This window comes from Podarcis raffonei, chromosome 5 (assembly GCF_027172205.1).
Source record: "Podarcis raffonei isolate rPodRaf1 chromosome 5, rPodRaf1.pri, whole genome shotgun sequence".
NCBI lineage: Eukaryota > Metazoa > Chordata > Lepidosauria > Squamata > Lacertidae > Podarcis > Podarcis raffonei.
This window is the reverse complement of record NC_070606.1, coordinates 91,107,975-91,122,834: the sequence shown is the minus strand read 5'-3', so window position 1 is coordinate 91,122,834 and position 14,860 is coordinate 91,107,975. Positions and strand designations below refer to the sequence as shown.

General features: G+C 44.5%; 1 protein-coding gene across 1 annotated transcript in view; it reads right to left on the bottom strand.

Annotated features, from left to right (window-relative positions):
* The window catches only part of MFN1 (mitofusin 1), a 34,430-nt gene extending 23,347 nt beyond the window's left edge, over window positions 1-11,083 (bottom strand). The window contains exons 1-6 of the mRNA XM_053390605.1: window positions 10,923-11,083; window positions 7,373-7,494; window positions 5,380-5,515; window positions 4,189-4,351; window positions 2,149-2,273; window positions 544-652 (exon numbers count right to left, since the gene is read on the bottom strand). Of these exons, the coding sequence (XP_053246580.1) occupies window positions 544-652; window positions 2,149-2,273; window positions 4,189-4,351; window positions 5,380-5,515; window positions 7,373-7,494; window positions 10,923-11,053 (786 nt within the window). The 5' untranslated portion in view covers window positions 11,054-11,083. The remainder of the gene's footprint in view (window positions 1-543; window positions 653-2,148; window positions 2,274-4,188; window positions 4,352-5,379; window positions 5,516-7,372; window positions 7,495-10,922) is intronic.
* Window positions 11,084-14,860: the final 3,777 nt, after the last annotated feature.

Here is a 14,860-nt window from a genome sequence, read left to right as displayed (position 1 = left end):
ATTTTTTTTTGGGGGGGGGGAGGGTTTATCCATAGGGTTTGGCTGTGTCCCAGTGTCTCTTGAGAAGGCAACATGCTCACCAGCATGAACTCTGCACAGTCATTAAAACATTTTTTTACCCAAATAAAAGAATGCCAAGCCACCTTTGGCCTTTTAAATTGTAACTTCAATACAAAAGCAAAGACTGCTGTTTGTTTGTTTTTTAATTGACACATACAGCCTCACAAACCCAAGCAGTTATCGATTTTGGGCTAAGTTCCAAAATTCAGAAGAAGCTGCAAGCAGGCATGTAATTTCACTAATGATTCTTGGCTTTGCAGCAAGCAGACCTTTGAATGAAGATGCAGTCAAACTCAACTTTCCATCTTCCCCTTGCTTGTTTGTCCAATAAAGAAAATGCTCTGCAACAGACTTAATTTAAAACACTCAGATGTTGCTATTCCACTAAGAGTCTGCACAATATCTAAAGCCCTTGTCTGCTGACCCGAGGAAAGGTGTGTTGCAAATGAGGCAAATGAAGTAGCAGGTTTAAACAAGCCTTACTGTGTTCATGAGGGTTGACTCTGAATTCGCAACTAAAACAAAGACATCGGCATCCAAACAGAATTTGTCGATCCAGGTGTCTAGCTCTGTGGTGACATCGGTGCCAGGGCTGTGGAATGAAGTCAGAGAGTTACTCAGCAACCTGAAGTAGTTATTCCAATTCAGAAATAAGAACACAGAAGAGGGAAAGTCCAATCACATTTTGCCTTAATAATCCAAGATATGAACTAGCCTTTTGGCCACTCCCCCCCACATGCTTCCTTCCTTCCGTAATGCAAGTCAGCAAACCAGGAAATTTTCCATTAACTGTTGCTTCTCAGTCTGCCTAAACCAAGGAGCTATGGTTAACAGCTGTGGAAGAAGTGAAGATATTCTAATCAATTCAAAACCTGGGTTTAATATCCTGGCTTGTTCCCAAGCTGCCTTGTTCCGAGGGTGCTAAACCATAGTTTCCTGGTTTGGATGAAACAGGAAACTGTGGCGAATAGAAGATTTCCTCATTTGACTGGCAAGTTGTATGGAGGGAGAAATGAAGGGGTGTTGAAATGAACAGAGGTGAGCAATGCTTGCATGGGGTAGTGGTGAATGAATGTAGTTAATGTTTGAAGAGAGGATAATTATGGAAGATGTTGCTACATGAACCCACTTTAGACAACAGGGACAAAGCGATATTAGCCCCTCCCCCCCATTACACAGCTCTGATAAAATCCCAACACAACCACCTGAGCTGAGCTCCTATTAGACTCAGAAGGGCAGGGAAGGGGTAAAACTACTCTCCCTGGGGTCCTGGTCTTGATGCAGCCCTCATACAGTGGTTCGCTGCAGGTTCCACCACACTGTAACATATCATTTGTGAATATATGATTGAAGCAGGAAACACATCCCTGTTCTGAAGGCATCTTGAAATTTGCTTGCACTGTCCAGTGACACACATTTTTTCACTCACTCCCCTTGACCTTTGGCTCCATTGTAAAATTTCAGATTTTCTCTGCATCTGTACTCATCTATACATAGCTACCTATTCTCCTAATCGGTCCTTGTAAGCAGCATACTTATGATTGTGTGTTCGCATGACTTCCAGTGACATACCAAAGAAGTGCCATAATACAAATTACTAGGAAAATGCTCTATTAAGCAAGCAACACAAGCCTAGATTAAGATCAAACCAACAGCAATGACCTCTAAATTCACACAATAAATTTGCTGGACTTGCAAACTACAGCAGACCAGCACAGCTGCCCATCTGAAAAGCATCACTTTCCCCAGTTTTTTGTTTGTTTGTTAAACCTCTCTCAGGAAGTCCAACTTCCAGGTCCTCTGCATTTTAAAAGAAAAAAATGGATAACCTGAAAGTGAAAGGGGACATTTCTGCACTCGTACTTGGCTTAGTTTCGCAAGCACACTTAAAATTCAGCCAACTGCTAGATTCCCTTTTAAAGCTCCAGTCATGGGACTTCCTCTTGTTTCAGCTGAAACCAAGCCAACCTGTGTGCAGAAGCTTAGCAAAGAAGGAAGTGCAGCCAAGGGAGAGCCTGGGGCGTTCCAAAAGAACGGCGCGTTTTCTCACGGCACCTTTCTATGCCCAACAAAATTCAAGAGCTGTACCTGTCCACTAACACCAAGTCGTCTCTCAAGAGGGCACACTTAGCCTTTGGCCAAAAGACGTGGACCAAGCAGCCAGCCTCTAAGTCTTTATCCATATGAAGGGCATGCGCAAGCTGATTAACAGTCTGTAAAAGAAATCAACAGGTTAGGAAGAGACCGGTGCCTCTTAAGCTGGCATGGTAATTGGAGGACCAGCATTCCTAAACAAGCTGTTAACATGAAGGTTACACCGTTCCTGAAAGCCCTACGTTGGCTCCCAGTACGTTTCCGAGCACAATTCAAAGTGTTGGTGCTGACCTTTAAAGCCCTAAACGGCCTCGGTCCAGTATACCTGAAGGAGCACCTCCACCCCCATCATTCTGCCCGGACACTGAGGTTCAGTGCCGAGGGCCTTCTGGCGGTTTCCTCACTGCAAGAAGTGAAGTAACAGGGAACCAGGCAGAGGGCCTTCTCAGTAGTGGCGCCCACCCTCCCATCAGATGTCAAGGAAATAAATACCGTAACTATCTGACTTTTAGAAGACATCTGAAGGCAGCCTTGTATCGGGAATTTTTAAATGTCTGATGTTTTGCATTTTTTTAATGGGCTGTAAGCCGCCCAGAGTGGCTGGAGAAGCCCAGCCAGATGGGCGGGGTATAAGTAGTATTATTATTATTATTATTATTATTATTATTATTATTATTATTATTATTTCTTTTCACATATAAGTTCAGAACTCTTGCATATAATAGAGGTTTGGCCTCTCCTCAGCTATGTATCTCTCTGTGTGTGTATTCAGTGATTCACCATCCCATATCCCCTTACTTTGAAAAATCAAATTGTCCTCATTTGCTCCACACGTTCTTACCTTCCTTTCAAAGAAGGCGTGGGAGATGATTGGCGCTTCAGATGTTGCTGAACCACAACTCCCATCAGCCCCAGCAAGCGTGACCAATAGCTAGGGGATGATGACAGTTGTAGTTCAGCAACATCTGGAGGGAAGCACTTTTGCCATGCGGGTCCTAAGGCCCTTCCCCCAAAATCCAGAAACACATACTGGATAACAGGCAAGTGAGGTGTCCACCACGTAGCCTCTGTTAGAATTCCTGCTCCATGACTGTAGTCATGGGATTGTTGTCTTTCACTTGACGGTGTATGTTTTGACTCCACAGAGTGGGAAGTGACGGAGACAGGATGTTTGTGTTACTGTGTTCTGTGAAGTGGGACTATTGTCCTTTGTTCTTTTTCTCTTTGCTGTCTGATGCTAGAGAGAGAGGGAGCCATGCTGCAGTGCTCCGTGTGTGTTTATATGTAAATAAAGTAGGTTAGCCAAAATGCTGAGTTGTTGAGGTCTGTTACGCAAGCTGGGAAGACTCTTCGGATCCCTAAGTGTGCCGATGTCTGTTGGCATCGGTCGCTGTGATGTTTGGCCTGAAGAAAGCTTTTGAAGCTCCCAAATGATCAACCTGTCTCTGCCAGGGTCCTACGAGAGAGTAGGACGAGCTCCTGACAGCCTCCAGTAGTCCAGCTGGACCCCTCTCCCTCCCCTGACTGCCACTCAGGACACAAAAGCAAGACACAAATATCTTGAAATAAATGAAAGCAAAAGAAATTAATGAGCATGTAGGGACATTTGTGTTTGTCTTCTGTAACAGAAATTGGACTTTCCAAATCTCTGCGTTAACTCCTGTCCTCCCAAATGCCTCATTTTTAGCGTCTTCTGCACCAGCCTTTGCCAAACTGGTGCCCTCTAGACGTTTTGGACTACAACTCCCATCAGGAGCAGCCGGCACATGCAGCTGATGGGAGTTGTAGTCCGAGGACACAAACTTGGCTGTTTTAGATTTTTTTTAAAAAAAGATTTTTGCCCTTATTGTTCTGTGCAGTAGAGAATAAATTTTGAAAAAACTGGCATAGGACAACTACTTCTTAAAACTTGGAACACATTCTTCTGAGCGGCAGAGGGAAAAATAAAGGATGACGGGTAAGAAACAAGTGTACATGTGTAGTCCTTTTAATAAGGTTTCTGGACACCAGTTTATAAGCCACGAGAATCCGTACCTTCACACTTTTCTTTTCATCCGAGCCCTCAGTCATGAGGTAAGCCTTATCGCCATCTGTTCCTTCCACGCTGAGGAAACAGTTGGTTGTGTGCCCGATGCCACTGGGGAGCACTCTGTCCCACAGCATGGCATTGATGACAGAACTCTTTCCGCTGCTGGTTCTGCAAAGGAGGGCAAGCGCAGTGTTAAACTGCCAGGTTTAAAACCGAGTGAGAACACTCCATGCTAAATTAAAAATCTAGTCCAAGAAATCAAAACATCACTTTTTTTAATTTTTAAAGCTTAATTATGACATGCAAAGGTTAAGACAACTGAGTATGTTGGCACGATTCATAGCCCACCCCCATAAGTTTTGTGTTATTCCACATAATTCATTCAGGGAGGGGCGTTGAACAAGGCAGAGCAATGAAGCCATAAAACTTTGGACATTTATTTGACTCTTCAGAGATCTAGCCAAGCATCATCTACAGGCTTTAAAGTATCGTTTTGCAAACATGCAGCTAGAAAGATGGTTTTATGCTTGAAAGGAAAACAGAGCCTCTCTGGAAGCTGAATTATATACCTCCTAGCACACTGTGTTTTCTTCTATACTCTGGTGGAATCATTAGACAAAGGCTCTTTCTTTGGGGCCACTGTTCAAATATCCTTCTCGTTCTCCAGCTTTGGGAAACTTCCCAAGGCTGCTTTACTTTGCGTTTGTTCTCCCAGGTTGTTCAAGACACAACTTACGGGAAGTCAGATTATGAATCTCAATTCTGATTCAAAGCAAGAGCAGCTCTGGGGGAGAGGGGGCAAACAGTGTTAGCAGCCTGACTGCCTCCCCACTGAAACTTTCACCAACAATGAGAAAGGGGAGAGGAGAAGACTTAAAAAAAAAAGACCACCCATAAACAGCATTAAAAATAAAGGTGAACTGTGAACCAGGAGGTCTGCAGCTAAACTGTCATCTCCGCTGAGCTCAGTAGTTGGGAAACTCACAATCTCTCAGCCTCACTCAACCTATCTGCAATATGGGTATGAATGATTCTGAACCGCCTTGCAAGGTTGCTTTAGGGACTGATGAGACGGTGGAACGCTTCAGTGCTTCTCGCACCACTCATTTCTATGAGACTTGGTCAGAAAAGACTCCTAGCAGATTGCAACCGTAATTTTACACACTGATCCCAAATAAGAGTCATTTAACACTTACCTGCCAAAAAAAGCTACTTTCATGTGTCTTCGTGCGAGTACCCCACCAATGACTGCCAGCTTCTTCTTGAACTCCTCTATTTTTGCCAGTTCATCCTTGGTGGCTATATCTTCAAGTTGCGGGTTTTTGTAAGTTTCTGCCATTAAATGGGACAATGTCACAATGACACAACTGGCTACTATGCACAGCAGTGCTTCCTTAATCCAATGGGACAAATTAGTGCAATGAGGGATCAAGACCCAGTGCTTGATCCCTTGTGCCGACTCTAGCGTTGCCTTATCTCCCTCGACTCATTGCCAGCAACCTGGTGACCTGGTCCAAATATTTCAGAGATTAGCAGATTAGTCTTGACCCATTAAATCACAGACCTACATGTGGTCATATGTAACTCTACAATTCTATCATTCTAAGTACTTCCAACTCCATATCCAACATCTGCTACTGCTTATTTTCTCTCTCCTTAACCCCACTTCCCAGCACAGTACAGAAGTGGTAGGGCCACTTTTCTTCTTCATTCTTCCTCATCTCAATACCCCCAGGAACATTATTTTCCTGCACCCATGAACGAAGGAAGGCATTTCTACTCTAATCATTTCTAACTAGATGGCCAAAAATCAAGGCATGTCAAAAAGTTCCTTCTTGATTACTGGATTTGATTCTAGATTTCTGTTCTCCAAATAGGAAAACATTTAAGGATTTCTGTTTCCTTTTCGTATCTTTACCAAAGTTACATGACCCAACACTCTTCCCCTATTAAATAAGCAGCATAGGTCTTCCTGCTGCATGCCCTTGGGAGGCTCTAAATAATCAGCCAGTTTACACCAACCTTCGAAAGCGCACTGAGCATAGGTAGCACTCAGGGAAGTTTTCATTTACCAGCTGCTGTTCAGGGATCTCAGAATTTGAATGGGTTGCCAAAGAAATCCTTGGTACTCAACTGCATGCCCCCTAGGCAGCTTAAGCTCTTCTGTGGTATCAAAGTAGCTAACTAACAGTTGTCAGAAGGGCTGCAAACTGCTGCTTGCCCGGCCCATCAGAGCAGCTAAGCCAACTGAATCAAGCAAGACAAAGCAGGTAGGGAAGTCATGAGCCCTATGGGACCAAACCAAAAAAGGTAAAGCGGGTGGCGCTGTGGGTTAAATCACAGAGCCTAGGACTTGCCGATCAGAAGGTCGGCGGTTCGAATCCCCGTGACAGGGTGAGCTCCCATTGCTCGGTCCCTGCTCCTGCCAACCTAGCAGTTCGAAAGCACGCCAGTGCAAGTAGATAAATAGGTACCGCTCTGGCGGGAAGGTAAACGGCGTTTCCGTGTGCTGCTCTGGTTTGCCAGAAGCAGCTTAGTCATGCTGGCCACATGACTTGGAAGCTGTACGCCGGCTCCCTCGGCCAATAAAGCGAGATGAGTGCCACAACCCCAGAGTCGGCCACGACTGGACTTAATGGTCAGGGGTCCCTTTACCTTTACGTAAAGCCCACAAGCAAGACCCACGTGCAGCAGTGCCCTCTCCACCGGTGATTTCCAGCAACTGGTATTCAGAGGCACGCTGCCTCTTCCAGTGGAGGTAGAACATAGCCAAAGTGTCTAGTAGCCACTGAAAACCTTATCCTCAGTGAACCTGTCTAATCCTCTTTTAAAGCCACCCAGGTTGATAGTCATCATTGCACCTTATGGGACCAAATTCCATAGTTAAGTGGCACAACAAACCGCTAAGCCCTTTTCTAGTTTTACAATGTGTGTTGAGCCCCTAATCATCATTTTTGCCAACTTCTTCACTCCCAAGTTTACCATGCTAACAGTAACTTGATTGTATTTCAAGCCAGGCAGAATCAAAACAGACGACGGACTCTCTAACCAAACCTGCCATCAACAGATTACGGTGAAGCATTCTTAGATATTACCTACACATGCTGTGTGAGAGAAGGAATGGTTCTCAGTGTTTTCCTGCCGCTGCAAAAACATATATTCCCTGCCCCTCTCCAACTAAAAACTAACCTTCAACAAAATGCGTTCCTTCCGTAACATAATCCAGGAGCTCTTCAAAAATGGCAGTAATCGTCTTCTTAGCCAGCACAAAGTGTTTCAGGGGGGAGGGATTAGTGTCTGCCATTATGCAACTGAAAGAGTAAATGGTACAGAAGTTAAGAGAAAATGAAATTTAACTCCCAATCCAAGCAAGTCCAAATACATTCAGCAACCAAGGCAATACATCAATGGTGTCATTTGCACGGAGAGTTTTATTCCCCTCTCCCATCTCTCCACCACAAATGGAAATGAAAGTTCTTGGACATAGGCCCCTCCACAGAGAGAAGGGATTCCAGATGTTCCCACAATGCTTTGCATTCCACACAAGAGCATCCAAGGTACCTTCTCTTGGCAGTCAATGGAGGCGCTGACAGCTGGAGATATGACAGCTGAGAAAGATACTCCACTGCTGCCTTTCCCAGTGGTATTGTACTGTGGGAAATGAATTTCCATATGCTTGTTCAAAAGTACTGCAAGAATTTCAAAGTACTAGGTAAGGCTCCAATAGTAGGGATATTTACTGTAGGTATCTGCAAATTATTTCTACTACGAGCACTACAGTGGTACCTCAGGTTACAGATGCTTCAGGTTACAGACTCTGCTAACCCAGAAATAGTACCTCAGGTTAAGAACTTTGCTTCAGGATGAGAACAGAAATCGTGTTCCGGCGGCACGGCAGGTCCCATTAGCTAAAGTGGTGCTTCAGGATAAGAACAGTTTCAGGTTAAGAACGGACCTCCAGAACGAATTAAGTACTTAACCTGAGGTACCACCGTACTACTGAGTGTACCTTTACAGAAGGCTGGATTTCCAACACCAAGCACATTTCTGAGCCTAATTCAATGTGATGACTGGTCTACAAATCTTTGTATGGCTTTACGGACCAATATTTTTGAGGTTTTGTATCTCTTCGAATATGAAACTGCTCAAACTCTTCAATCTTCATCTTAGCCCCTCCTTCAAGTACTGCCTCTGAGGAAGGTTTAAAGTGTTTCAACAAGGAATAGTTGTGGCTCCTTATTTGTGGAATGCTGTCCCCAGTGAGGTCTAGATGGTGACATCTTTAACATCCTTTTGGCGACAGGGAAAAACTTATTTCTTTCTCCAGAGACATGATGGATTAAGATGTTTTTGCTGTTTGTTGGTTATAAGTTTTTGCTGTTTAATTAAGTCTATTTTGTACAAATTTTATTGTAAGGCATTGTTTCTTCTTATTTGGTACTTTATACACTTTATAATTTTATACTTTATACGCTTAAAATTTTGTAAGGGGCAACTAATAAATTAAACATTAATATTTTATTGTTATTCACAGGACTTATTAGTCTCTTTTTCACAATGTGTAAACTCAAAGTGACTTACAATATAATGTAATAAATAACCATCATTATCAAGCTTTGCTTCCTTGTTTGTTGCAGAGAAACCCAATCATCAAAAAATCATGATATCCACAATTAACATGTGTATATTTAAGCCTTTTGAACTTCTGCGCCTTTTGTATCCATGTTCAAAAAGTGTAATTCAATTCTGTCATACAATATTTCAATCATACTCCAGGATGAAGTGATTTTATGACTAGCTGTTATAATCCTAGAGACAGAAAAAAAACATTTCCCATACAATTCACCATTGCTAAAATAAAGAAGATAAGAAATAATATGTATTATTATGAAATTAGACTGTTAAATTTAATCAAATGAGGGGGGCAAAACAGCAAATTAGATTAGTAAAGCAGGAATTCTGTTTTCACAGTGGCCAATCAGATGTTGCATTAAATTTTATGCATTCCATTTATCCCCCTGTCCAAATGTTAATTTCTCCGAATTAGAAAAATCAGTACCATTTTCCTTCAGTGCAGATCCTTATAGGCAATATTCATAAAACAAATGATCTCTTGAAAGTCTTATAAAGTGTCTGCAGCCTTCAAGTGCTTTGTAGTGAAGGCTTACATTTTTCTCTGTGACCTGCAAGTTAGTGTGTCAAACTCAAGTGAAATGGACTAGTAGCCAGATTGTGACTAGCTTCTCCAGAGAGGGAGGAAACCATAACAGTCCCACCCCAACGGTGCCATACTGACCTAGAAAAACACTGGGTGTGTATCTCTGAGCTGCTGGAACTGTCAGCTCCATGCAAAATATGGAGCATGCACTTTGCCAGAAATGCAGTGTGATGAAAGACTTTCTATTCTGCATAATGAATATACCTTAAATAGCAGAGAGCTCTGTGGAATCTTCAACAATACGTTTATTGGAAACACAAGCGTTTATGGGCCAGGGAGCATACCCTCCGATGCAATATTGGTGACAGATCTAGAGGATATTTTTCACTTTTTGAAAACCTTTTTTTTATTTGGGTCTACTCTGAGTAAAGCTTAGCTGAATACCACCCTAGTTCTGCAGTGAAGGGTTGCACATTCGATGTATGGGACAGCTGCCTTGGGGTCCCTTCCAACTCTACGATTCTATGAAGCCCTAACCTCAGTTGGCAAGTGTGCATTTGTCCGAAGCCTGGCCAGAAACCCTCTCCCCCACATTCAAGATACACTACATTCCTATTCAGAGTGTGACTTAAAATGAAATCCAGACAAACTATAAAAGATCCAACCAGAGGAGACACAAAACACTCCTACCTGGGAATGAACTGACAAAAAAAGAAAGATAACTCAAAGAGGGAGCTAGCCAATCCCCAATCGCCTTGCGTATAGTAATACAGAAACGTGGTAGGTTATACAATTTAAAAGTGAAATGAAATCACCACTAAGCCCAAGTTTGGAAGTGTCAAATTTCCCTATTAATTCTAAGTTGGCAGCTTCAGGCTGGACTCTGCCGTCGAAACTTCTTCGCTGATTTCAGTCTGAGAGTCTTTATAGGTGCTTTTGCTAAAACCAGCTCCCTGAAAGACTCAAAAGTGTTGGTGGGGCCCAACCTGATCCTGTCTGAGCTGCATTCTTCCGAGCCAGGATTCCAGGCTGGCAGGAACGAACAACAACAACAACAACAATGTTCGCAACTGACCTTTCCTAAAAAAAGATTCCCAAGGAGAGATTAGGAAAAAAGGAAGAGGAAAGAGAGGGGCTTGGCAGCTGCATCCAACGTACTTTGGGTTTGCTCCAAGTCGACTACAGCACAAGCCCCTTTTAATTTGTCTGTTGCACCCAATTCTGTTGGGTTTTGGGGGGGTGTTTTTTTTTGGTAGGGCACCCCAGGAGCAAGTGTCTTGACTGGGGGCGAGCGACCTGCCTGTCCCACAGCTAGAAGATTTACAACAGCTACTTTAAAAAAAACTCAAAAAAACTCGATGCAGTAAATAAAGGTGAAGAAACGTGTCAGAGGAGGTCAGCCATGAGGTAGCCCAATGCCTGGGACCAAGTTCAGTTTGGCATTACATAAGCCCCCTCGAAGCCCCCTCCAGCCTGAAGCAACACCTCACAGAACAAGCCCCGCAACTCAAATGGGGGACGAAAGGTCAACCCCCCCCAAAAAAGCCCAAAGGTCACTCCCCCCCCCCGCGCTCCTTTTACCTGGCAACGGGAGCAAGGCTCGCCCCCCTCCCGCGCTCAGCCTCGCCGGCGTCTTCCGCCCCTCGTTCTCGCCCAACCAAGAGGAGGCAGGTATCACTTCCGCCGCCTCTCGAGCGCCTTCCTCTCACCATCCACGCGCTCCGCCATCGCTGGTCAGGGCAACGGGGCCAGCCGGCGTCAGAGACTCCCTCTGCGCGTGCGCAGCGGTTAACTCCGCCTTTACCCCCTCCCACCACCACCATGCCGTCTCTTCCCTGCGGACGTTGGAAAGCCTTTCGGTTCAGCCCGGGCTCGTTGCATAGAGATAGGAAAGAGTGGGAGTGGTCGAGGGAGCAGAGGTGCAAGTCGACCTCCAGGGGCAGGCTTCGTTGTTTGTTTTATTCATATGTTGAGCTTCTTGGCTGAGTGTGGGGATTTGAACCCTGGTCTCCCAGGTTCTAGTCCAGCAATCTAACCCCTGTACCACACTGGTTTCGTAAGGCATCTTAAAAAGCAGAGACATCACCTTGCCAACAAAGGTCCGTATAGTTAAAGCTATGATTTTCCCAGTAGCGATGTATGGAAGTGAGAGCTGGACCATAAAGGCGGCTGATCTACGAAGAATTGATGCTTTTGAATTATGGTGCTGGAGGAGACTCTTGAGAGTCCCACGGACTGCAAGAAGATCAAACCTATCCATTCTGAAGGAAATCAGCCCTGAGTGCTCACTGGAAGGACAGATCCTGTAGCTGAGACTCCAATACTTTGGCCACCTCATGAGAAGAGAAGACTCCCTGGAAAAGACCCTGATGTTGGGAAAGATGGAGGGCACAAGGAGAAGGGGCCGACAGAGGACAAGATGGCTGGACAGTGTTCTCAAAGCTACCAGCATGAGTTTGACCAAACTGCAGGAGGCAGTGGAAGACAGGAGTGCCTGGCGTTCTCTGGTCCATGGGGTCAGGAAGAGGCGGACATGACTAAACGACTAAACAACAACAACAGAGCTTCCCCGTTAAAGCTATGGTTTTCCCAGTACAGTAATACCTTGGGTTACAGACGCATCAGGTTACAGACTCCGCTAACCCAGAAATAGTACCTCCAGGTAAGAACTTTGCTTCAGGATGAGAACAGAAATCGTGTGACGGCGGCAGCAGGAGGCCCCATTAGCTAAAGTGGTACCTCAGGATAAGAATAGTTTCAGGTTAAGAACGGACCTGTGAAACGAATTAAGTTCTTAACCCGAGTTACCACTGTAGTGATGTATGGAAGTGAGAGCTGGACCATAAAGAAGGCTGATCATCGAAGAATTTATGCTTTTGAATTATGGTGCTGGAGGACACTCTTAAGCAAGGGTCAGCAACCTTTTCCAGCCATGGGCCGGAAAGATCCTCAGACCATGTGGTGGGCCGGGCTATATTTTGAGGGGGGGAAATGAATGAATCCCTACGCCCCACAAATAAGCCAGAGATTCATTTTAAATAAAAGGACACATTCTACTCATGTAGAAACACGCCTATTCCTGGACTGTCCGCAGGCTGGACTGAGAAAGCGAGTGGGCCACATCTGGCCCCCTGGCCTTAGGTTGCCTACCCCTGCTCTTGAGAGTCCCACGGACTGCAAGAAGATCAAACCTATCCATTCTGAAGGAAATCAGCCCTGAGTGCTCACTGGAAGGACAGATCCTGAAGCTGAGGCTCCAATACTTTGGCCACCTCATGAGAAGAGAAGACTCCCTGGAAAAGACCCTGATGTTGGGAAAGATGGAGGGCACAAGGAGAAGGGGACGACAGAGGACGAGATGGTTGGACAGTGTTCTCAAAGCTACCAGCATGAGTTTGACCAAACTGCGGGAGGCAGTGGAAGACAGGAGTGCCTGGCGTGCTCTGGTCCATGGGGTCATGAAGAGTCGGACACGACTAAACGACTAAACAACAGAGATTCCCCTCCAACACGCACTCATGCAATCATAGAATTGTAGAGTTGGAAGGGACCATGAGGGTCATCTAGTCCAACCCCCTGCAATGCAGGAATCTTTTGCCCAATGTGGGGCTTGAACCCATTACTCTGAGATTAATAGGGTATAGACTTGTGCCTGTTTGCTCAGCAGTAAAACAACAAGAGTCTTTGGGAGCCTTAATAACTTAGTAAATTTATAATGCCACATGCTGGTGGGACTTATAGTCCAAAAAATTTGGAGGGCACCATACTGGCGACAGCTGCCCTAAGGCTGCAGTCCTCTATGCACACTTAACCTGAGAGTAAGTCCCTTGAACTCAACAGGACTTCCTTCTGAGGAGACAAAGATGGCACAGTTAGCCACTACTCTACACTAAATTAGGTGCTTAACAGTGCAATGCCAGAAGTTAAGTCCTTCGGAGTTTGATGGGACTTGCTCCCAGGTTAATGGTGTATAGGGCTGCAGCCTACCAATCTGCGTTCTTCAAGGACCTCTCCATTGCTTAGCCTTTAAAAAGATGTTGCAGCAAAGACCCGATAAATGTGAAATGTGAACTATTTGGAGCATTTGTACCCTGCTCTTCAGCTCCCTGAGTGGTTCACATACGATCAAAAGAAGACAGTTCCTGCCTGCAGGGTTATGATATAAGAAAAACATGGCACGTGAAGGGAAAAGGATACAAAGGAAAGAATCAAACCCAGGCACTAAGTAGCTCTTATAATGACCAGCTGGCTCAATTCCTGGGGCACAAAGTGCCTGATCAAGCTTATCTTTCAGCTAATGCGAGTGAGCTGTGTTTTCCATCTTCCCCACTGAAGCAGTCTGATGGAATGGCTGCTCCCAGGTCAGGAAAGGAAGAAGAGGGCTGATAGGCATTATAACCTAAACACTACTGTAAACACTGACTCCCAAGTAAGTCCCATTGTGCTCAATGGAATTTCCTTCTGCATAGGCATGCATAGCTTTGCACTGCTAGAATAGCAAGCAGCTGAGCAGAGCAGAGCAGAATAGTTTCTGCCCAGTGGCAAACTGTGCCACTTGGAAGCTTGCTAGACTACCAGAGCTGTTGGTACAATAGCGTACTGGATATAATTTTATAGCTTATAGCTTGGGTATATAAAGAATTTATAGGTCACATAATAAACCTGAATAATTTAAGAAGATAGAAATTAACAGCAACTCCCATGGTGATACATGCTGTTAGAAACTGAAATATGAAAGCTAGAAGCTAAACGGACCTTAAACCTAGGTTATGGACGCAACAATGGAATGTCATGGAAGAATACAAAGCTGGAAATGAACTGCAGCTAAAATATGTTCGTTTTTCACATGGTATAGTCCTTCTCCTGCCCATGCCCTAATATTCTCAAGAGGGTCTCTTCTCCAGTCTTCAGAGAGTACCTGGAAGTGGGGAGGCAGAAAAAGGTCCTTTCCTCCCACTCTGCAGTTTTAATCCGAAATATTAGGTGCAGTACTGCGCCCAGAGAACAGAAACTGCTTGCGCCAATGAAATTCCGTCACAAAACGTGCCTAGAACAATGGGAGCTTCGAACAGTGGATACATGGTGCTTTCATCAGTCTTATCACGGTAGGTCCAGAATTCAAAGAGCTACATTGCACTTTAATGGTCCCAGAGCGCTTCCTCAAGCAGCAGGAAACACTTTCTCTGCTTCCAGAAAGCAAATCTATTGAGAATTTAATTTTTTTTCAATCCAATGCATATATATCTACTTTTCATATACACAGCACCTTTTTTGAAGCATGCATAATTTCACTTCCCCAAGATCAGTGTGGAAGACCCCTTGCATCAGGGTTTCTCAAAGGGTATGGCAGGAGAGGATGGCAAGTGTGGTGGGAAGATTCAGGGACAATCAAATCATTAACACAATTAAATTGTTATTTTGTTGCTATCTACTTTTACACTTGCATTATTTGCTGGTTTCATTTGCTACTGTGATGGCTTTTTAAGATGGTTGTTTTAGGTTGCATCCAACATTAGTCA